Source organism: Sinocyclocheilus rhinocerous, unplaced genomic scaffold (assembly GCF_001515625.1).
Source record: "Sinocyclocheilus rhinocerous isolate Xijiao unplaced genomic scaffold, SAMN03320098_v1.1 scaffold522, whole genome shotgun sequence".
Taxonomy (NCBI): Eukaryota; Metazoa; Chordata; class Actinopteri; order Cypriniformes; family Cyprinidae; genus Sinocyclocheilus; species Sinocyclocheilus rhinocerous.
The window spans coordinates 646,304-654,550 of NW_015625031.1; the positions used below are offsets into that span (position 1 = coordinate 646,304).

The 8,247-nt window shown below is 38.8% G+C and overlaps 1 protein-coding gene across 1 annotated transcript in view; it reads right to left on the bottom strand.

Moving 5' to 3' along the window:
* LOC107748353 (disks large homolog 5-like) overlaps positions 1–8,247 on the bottom strand; it is a gene marked incomplete at its 5' end in the record, with an annotated part of 26,609 nt that overhangs the window by 14,128 nt on the left and 4,234 nt on the right. The window contains 7 exons of the mRNA XM_016563121.1: positions 393–528; positions 2,018–2,114; positions 3,477–3,994; positions 4,141–4,513; positions 5,713–5,805; positions 7,551–7,654; positions 7,745–7,920. Coding sequence (XP_016418607.1) covers positions 393–528; positions 2,018–2,114; positions 3,477–3,994; positions 4,141–4,513; positions 5,713–5,805; positions 7,551–7,654; positions 7,745–7,920 — 1,497 coding nt within the window. The remainder of the gene's footprint in view (positions 1–392; positions 529–2,017; positions 2,115–3,476; positions 3,995–4,140; positions 4,514–5,712; positions 5,806–7,550; positions 7,655–7,744; positions 7,921–8,247) is intronic.

Sequence of the window (8,247 nt, forward strand, 5' to 3'; positions counted from 1 at the left end):
GCTTACAAACTTAAAACCATAGAGCTTGTATTGTGGCAGAAAAATGCAGGGACACCTTGGAGTTTCTCTAGTGTTGACAAGTGGCAATTAGTGCATGTTATGCTCACTATAGAACATCATCAAATAACAGTGACTTTAGCATGAGAGAGCACTGCTGGTGTGTGTGGCGTGTCGAGTACAGACCCTGTCTCGCGCTGGAGGGCAGGGAGTTGGTGTTGTGTTGAACCGAACCGCGGGAGCCATCGAAGAGCTCACCGGAGCGCTTGTGGTTGAGATCCACACTCCATCGGCCCTGGTGCTGCGGACTGCATAGAACAGACAGGTGTGTGAGTGTGAGTGTGAGTGTGAGTGAGAGTGTGAGAGTGTGAGAGTGTGAGTGTGAGTGTGTGTACCTGACTTGAGTGTATGTGTGTGCTGGAACTGAAGCAGAGTTGGTGGTTTTGACGCAGTGACTCCAGGCCGTGTACACTGGGTTCCTCATCACTGCGGTCACAGCAGGGTAGGGAGACAGCGTTCTGGGAGTGGTGTCTAGACACACACAAATACACCAATAAATGTTTTTGACATCACACAAAGAAAGACAATAATTTTAACATACAGAAGCATCAGGCAAAACAGCTTTTATAATGCTTTGCATTTATAAATGTATTGTTTCAATTTGTTTTAAAAAGTCATACAGAGGAAATCAATAGATTTCACTGAATAGAAAACAGCATGAACATCTACTTTTGTGTTAGGGATGCACCGAATGTTCAGGAACCGAAATTATTAGTCCGAAAATAGAATAAAAAAGCTCTTTCTGTGTTCGAATAGAAAAAAAAAAAAAAAAAGAACGAATAAATTGTACCGAACAATGACGTGACGCGATCAAACAGAGGTGCGCACTAATGCAGCAAACATGCCGGCAGTGTGGAAGCATTTAAAACGGTCCGAGAAAGACGCATCAATCATTACAAGCATCGACAGCGAGAGACTGCTTAGTGCTGCATCGTATGTCTTTGATGAGAAGAGGAAGGGGTTATTGTTGATGGTTACTGTATGATGATTGAAATCGCGAAATGGCCTCAAACGATTAGTAAAGAAACTGCAGAATGTTATGTTTTCTAATACACGCACGAATTGCATGTATTCAAATAGCGCTGCAAGAGCTCGCGGCACCATCTGCTTGTTAACCAGGGTTCAAAGTCCAAAGCGCGAGGAAAATCTGCGCTGAAAGTTACTCGTCAGTTGCTCAGTAACCTTTTTATGAATTTTTACAAGGCATGGATGTGACAATGTGATACGTGCAACAAGCTTCTTCCCAAATTCTTAATGAGAATCATTTATAAATCTGCTGTTGTCAACAAAAAGAAGCACCGAGGTCATCCTGGGGGTTTCCACCAAAATAAAAGCTCCATCAACATTCATAAATGTTTTAGTATTGTAATTTTACTGTTGTTCCGTAAAATAAAAAGACAACAATAATGATAATAATAATTACAACAGCTATATTAATACATTTATTATAACATTCACACAGTGTTCAAATCTGTAATAGATTTGTATCTGTGGGATCTGAAATATTTTAAAAGAAGTCTCTTCTGCTCAGCAAGGCTGTATTTATTTGTACAGTAAAAGAAATACATGCCTGATTCAAGAAGGGGTTCTCAAAAATTACCAAAAATTTTTTTTTACTAACTTATTAATTTTAAGTTACATTTTGCTTTGTTGGTATAATGTCTGCTAGAATGTTTAGTGTTAAGTAAATATTTTTAAATTATTGTTTTGTAATTATTTTTTTCTTTGAAAAGCAAGACAAAAGAGTAAAAAGCAAAATGTGGGCCTTTTATTTATGCAATGGTGAAAAAAACTGGCAAAATACATGGGGAAAATTTGGTTTGGTATTCGGCCTTCGGCCCAGTGTTTCATTTTGTTCGGCTTCGGCCAAGAATTTTCATTTCGGTGCATCCCTATTCTGTGTTCTACATTTTCATTTTTGACTCTATTCTTTCAGCTAACATAATTGTGTCAAACTCACGTGCTTGTACAGGCGAGAAGCTGTGACGGTTTGAACGGAAAGGAGAAAACCGAACCAGATCCACAGGTTCAGGAGACTGTTCATCATGAGAGAAGCTCTGCAGCAGAGGAAAACAGATTGAGTGTTATAAACCAGGTTGACTACCTGCAATGCTACTTCTGAATTAGAGGTACAGTATCAGTTAGGAGTTGCACAGATCAGTTGGATATTATATATTATGTAAATTTTTAAATGTGAATAATAATAATAATAATAACAACTACTGATTTAAATAACTGAAATAAGGAATAATTTGAATACTAATAAAATAAATATTTTAAATAATAAAAAATATATAAATATAAAAATCAAAAATATTTTGTTAAATAATAAATAACTATTTCATTATTGATATTTATCATTTAAATGGACCTCTTTCACATTTCCTGGTTTCTCAGCAGCGGAAGTCGTCATAGTTGGGTTAACTTGAAGAGCAGTGAATTGGAGAGTACCACAAATATATTGTTTGCATTTCCATTTGCTCAAATAGCAAAAGAAAAAAACTCCACGATAGTGTTTTCATGACTTGCAATAAAAGGAAAAAGATTGAGAGAGACTCCCATAGACGCTGCATTAGAAACACCCTCACATTAGCGTTAACTGTTTTTATGTAATTTGATGCAAAGGTAATATAATACAAAGAATAGTGTTATAAATGTAAATACATAAAAAAATATATATATATATAAAAAAACTTTTGAGGATTTATGATGCTGATGACCGTTAAACGCGTCATCACAGTCTTGTGAAAAGGATCCATAACAAATAATTTGAATAATAAGAATATTTTGAATAATAATAAGAATTATTATTATTATTGTAATCCAAAATATTTGTAATTAATATTGAAATTATAAAAATAAAACAAATCAATAAAGAATACTATTATTAAAATATATTACTATTGCAATAAAAATAAATGCGTATTTAATAATACTACTACTAATCATAATAGTTACTATTATAATTAGTACTATTATTATTATTGTTGTTGTTGTTATTGATATTTATAATTTTAACAATAAATAATCAGACTAATAAAATAAAAACGTGTGACTAATAATAATAATTATTATTACTATTATTCTCAAATTTTATTCAAACCAATATTTTAATGATTATTTCGATTCTAAAAATTAAACAGATCAATAAAGAAATATATTGCTACTGCAATAATATTGTTGTACTGCAAAAAATAATAATATTAGTTATTTTACAGAACAATAGTAAAATTACAATCCTAATATTTCTGGCTGTCATTTATTTGATGCTTTGTCTACATGGCTTCAGGTGTGTTTGCTCTATATATGGTGGCAGCAGGAGGAAAAACTCCTCTGGACGATTAGTTGATTAGTAGTTGAGCAGTACTCGAGCAAGTCTGATAACCTGTAGTGTTACAGGTGTGTTTAAGGCGCAGTACCTGTGGAAACGGCATCTTAAGCGGCGTGAGGTTGCGGCGCTGTGCGGGTGCAGAGTTTGGTCTTCCTCTCCTCACCTCCAGTTCATCTGAACCCTGTCCGGACACTTCCTCCGCAAACGACCCTCCGGCGCCGCCAGAGCCCTGTCTCTGAAGCACGTTCCCGTTGCGGTCTCGGCTTTCAAAATCAGGACTGGGTTTGTCTGTGGGCGTGGTCTGAATGGGCGTTGCCGGGGGCGATCCGGTGGTGATGGTGGAATCGGAGGCGGAGCTTCCCTGCGGCTTGTGTTTGAACTTGAAGGAGTCGCTACGTTTGGGCGGGTCCGGCGGGATCTGCAGCGCCGCCTCCGTCCAGGAGCTCTGCGGGGAATGTTTGGGCATCTGGGACAGACTGAGGTAGTCCAGCTTGGAGGACGTCTCCGGCCGCTTGAACATGTCTGCGTCGAATATCGACTTCCGCTTCTTTGGGGTCTTAAAAATAGAGAGCGGTGGGATGCTGTCGGCTGGTGTCATTGCAACTGCTACCATTTTGGGCTCTGCGGGGAATGTTTGGGCATCTGGGACAGACTGAGGTAGTCCAGCTTGGAGGACGTCTCCGGCCGCTTGAACATGTCTGCGTCGAATATCGACTTCCGCTTCTTTGGGGTCTTAAAAATAGAGAGCGGTGGGATGCTGTCGGCTGGTGTCATTGCAACTGCTACCATTTTGGGCCACGTGCCGCTGCTTTGCTTCTGCGGGATGCACCGTCTCTCCTGACTCATCTCCACGGTGATGCAGTCGCCGGGGGAAACGGGGTGAAAGGTGAGGGGTCGTTTGGAGGTGGGATGCGGGCAGCAGATCTCATGATACGGCTCTGAGCGATACAGCGTCCCGCGCTGACCGCGCTCGCTCTCCACGTCACGCGTGGGGCTGTACATGTCTTTATGGGTGGGCTGCTTCCTGCAGGGCCGCAGCTGATCCGCTGACTTCCCATTAGAGCTTCGTTCACAGTCGCGCTGGCTCTCAGCGATGCTCTGACCCGACAGACTCTGTGGGAAAAACTGGGATACGATAACAGAGTAAGCTGTAGTGGTAGTGGAACGGATCGTAGTTGATCCGTAATAGGGCTGCGACGATAAATCGATGCAGAATCGATTCGGAGATCTTCCGAATGCATCACGATTCTCTCTGGAGCTTAGATTTTAACAGCAGATGGAGCTCTAATCTAGCTTTTATCCGCACACTCAAATGCTCATGAAGAAGTGCTGAAGAGTGCTTGTGCGTTCGGTCGAGTCGTGTAATTTCACCTCGGCTCAGAATGCTTTTATGACGCCAGATTAATGTAAACACAGCCCACTGTGAACACCCTTGTAATTCGCTTCAATCTTTTTGAATTTTATGAATGATTATTTTAAGTTTAAATGTGTGTAAGGATTTGGAGACAAGCAGAGTACGGCTGTTTCTAAAGCACGCAGCGCCATCTGCTGTTCAAAACTAAGCTCAGAATCGACTCGAGAAAGAATCGCGATTACGATGAAAATCTCAGAATTGATGCTGAATAATTTTTCGATTCGTTTGACTGCGAACACCGAACTGAACCCTCTTTTGTATCTCATTCACTCCATGCCTTTGAACAAACGCATATACACATAAAATCATGACAAAACACCGATCTCGACAATCATTCTGGTAAAAGCAGTCAGTTATGTCTTAAGTGAACTAGAACAGCTGAGAAAGAAATCGGATGTGTATCATTATATTGGATCCGTGCATCAGGTCTTAAAGGGGCAGCAGCCTAATAATACCTGCTGCTGTCATTATGCCCATCAAACAACAAAACACGTTTTTGACAAAGATGAATTATTTTTTTATTTATAGACTGAACACCATGCAGTGTTATTTTAAACTTAATTATTACATTTCCGTACCTGAATACTACCGACCTTATTTTATTTGTAACATTGTTCTTTTGTATTTATCTATGCTTGTAATTTGTGTATTTGTTCTTATTTTTACTGGCTGTTCACTTGTCTCTTTAATAATGTTTGAACTTTCTTAGGCTAAGAGTGTTTGCTGTGGTATCGTAGAAGTACTTATGGAAAGCAAAGTTACATTGACATTTATTTTTATTTTCTTGCTGATCCGTGGCTCAAAAACCGTAATATGATCCGAACCGTGAGATTTGTGATCCGTTGAACCACTAGTAAGCTGATTGAATTCCTCTCATTAAAAAGGAAATAGACAATCAATAATGTTTCACCTTCAGGAGGGAAAGAGAAACCGAGTCTCTGCAGCTCCGCAGGAGATTCTCACATTCGCTCACGGATTTGTTATCCAGCGAAATCCCGTTTATCTGTCAGAGAAAATTAAACGGTCTTTAAATACAGCATGACATATTCATTTACCTCAGAGATCTCATTCTGTATTGCCTGCATTTATTCTAATCAGCCAATATACATGCAAATCAACCTCTGCTCGATCGACCAGTCAGAGCTTCCCATTGTAGGAGTACCGCCCACTTTTTCAGCAGCTTGGGATCTGGATGCACTTTTCTCATACCTGTTCTCTATAGGCATTTCAAAACTTTAAGCCCTGAACCAAACATTTAGCTCTGACATGAACATTACAAATTATGATATGAAGGAAAAAAGTATATGAAATGAATAAAAGGAAGAAGGTTTTGTACTTTAATTGTTTCTGTATATAAAAAGATTGTGTACTTAAATTCTTCAATGATTGAACATCCTATGAAGCACTGCCATGAAAAATAATGGCAAATATAAAGCAGGCATGTGATCAAAATGACAAAAATAAGGAGAACATGCTTTAACTCATAACAATAATAACAATTATTATTATTATTATTATTATTATTATGAGGGTTAACAATAATATTAATAATAATCATCATCATAATATTATTATTATTATGCAAAGTATCATATTTAAATTATAAAAAAATACAATATAATATAATATAAAAATGAGTATTATTATTATTATTTATTAAAAAATAATATTGTTATTTAAGTTATATAAATTAATCATATCAATAAAAGCATATTACTATTGCAATGCAGTTGTTTTGTAAAAATAAAAAAAGTTTTTGAACAATAGTAAAATTAAAATCCTACTATTTATGGCTTAATTTCTTTACTTTCAAGTGTTAAAGCATAGAGCCTTTATTTTGGCAGAAAACTGCTGGGAGACATTAAAGCTTTATTTATAAACAGATTTATAAATCATTCTCATTTCAAATTGTTTGGAAAAATTTAATATGTTTGTTTAAATAAACTGAAAATGAAAATGCAGCCGTTTTTTCCTCAGATTTATGCAATTCAAGTGGGTCATACTTTAGGTTAAAAAAATAATAATAATATGTACAAGCACTGAAAAAGAAAATCACATCCCTGATAAAACTATTCACAATAAGTTATTATTTATAAACAAAAAAAAAATGTAAGTTTAGAGAGAAAAAAAAGAAAAAAAGTAATTTTCCTCAAGCAGTGTGACAGTGTAGGGATTAAATCAATTACATCACTATCTGCCAATCAGAGATTCCTGGAGAACTGGTGCTGAAGAAAAGAAAAGCACACGAGTAGACTCACATTGAGAAGCCGATCGCCGGGACACACCGATCCATCTCTGGCCGCTGGACTGCCTGGAGAAACAGACGACACAAACACGCCACTCTCCAACCCAATGCCGCAATCTGAAGTACAGACAGACAGAGAGAGAGACTGTAGAGATGAAGAGAGCCGATCTGCTGGACGTCCTGAAAGACAAAGCCCCACGATCTGACCTTTATGTCCCGTCAGCGTCAGATGAACAGAAGTGACCATCCGTCCTCCCAGAGACTTCCTCCTGCGCACCACCATATTGATGACTCCGCCCCCGCTGAACACCACCTTTATGACCTGCTTCCTGTCCTTATTGGCCAGATCCACGTCATTTATCTTCAACAACCAATCATTCACTCTGCCATAAGAATAAACGCTGGTTAGAATTAAGTCTGCAATAAATTACATCACTATCTGCCAATCAGAGATTCCTGGAGAACTGGTGCTGAAGAAAAGAAAAGCACACGAGTCGACTCACATTGAGAAGCCGATCGCCGGGACACACCGATCCATCTCTGGCCGCTGGACTGCCTGGAGAAACAGACGACACAAACACGCCACTCTCCAACCCAATGCCGCAATCTGAAGTACAGACAGACAGAGAGGGAGACTGTAGAGATGAAGAGAGCTGATCTGCTGGACGTCCTGAAAGACAAAGCCCCACGATCTGACCTTTATGTCCCGTCAGCGTCAGATGAACAGAAGTGACCATCCGTCCTCCCAGAGACTTCCTCCTGCGCACCACCATATTGATGACTCCGCCCCCGCTGAACACCACCTTTATGACCTGCTTCCTGTCCTTATTGGCCAGATCCACGTCATTTATCTTCAACAACCAATCATTCACTCTGCCATAAGAATAAACGCTGGTTAGAATTAAGTCTGCACGATTAATCGCATGTGATCATCATGCGCATCTTGTCAGTAAAGCCGGTTCTGTGATCAGTAGTAAATCTCTCGATTTAATCACGCGATAATGAAATCGAAGAAATCGTTCAGCGATAGTGAAAGTTGTTCGCGTAGCTTCTCAGTGAACTACGGCTCTGTGTAGTAAATGCTGCTCCATCTGAAAGCACGTGAAAATACCACATTTAATAACATGTTTTTACTCCATAATCACTTCATAACGTCAGTCGAGTGTTTGAAATAAATCCTTCTGTGAGATGATGTGGCTT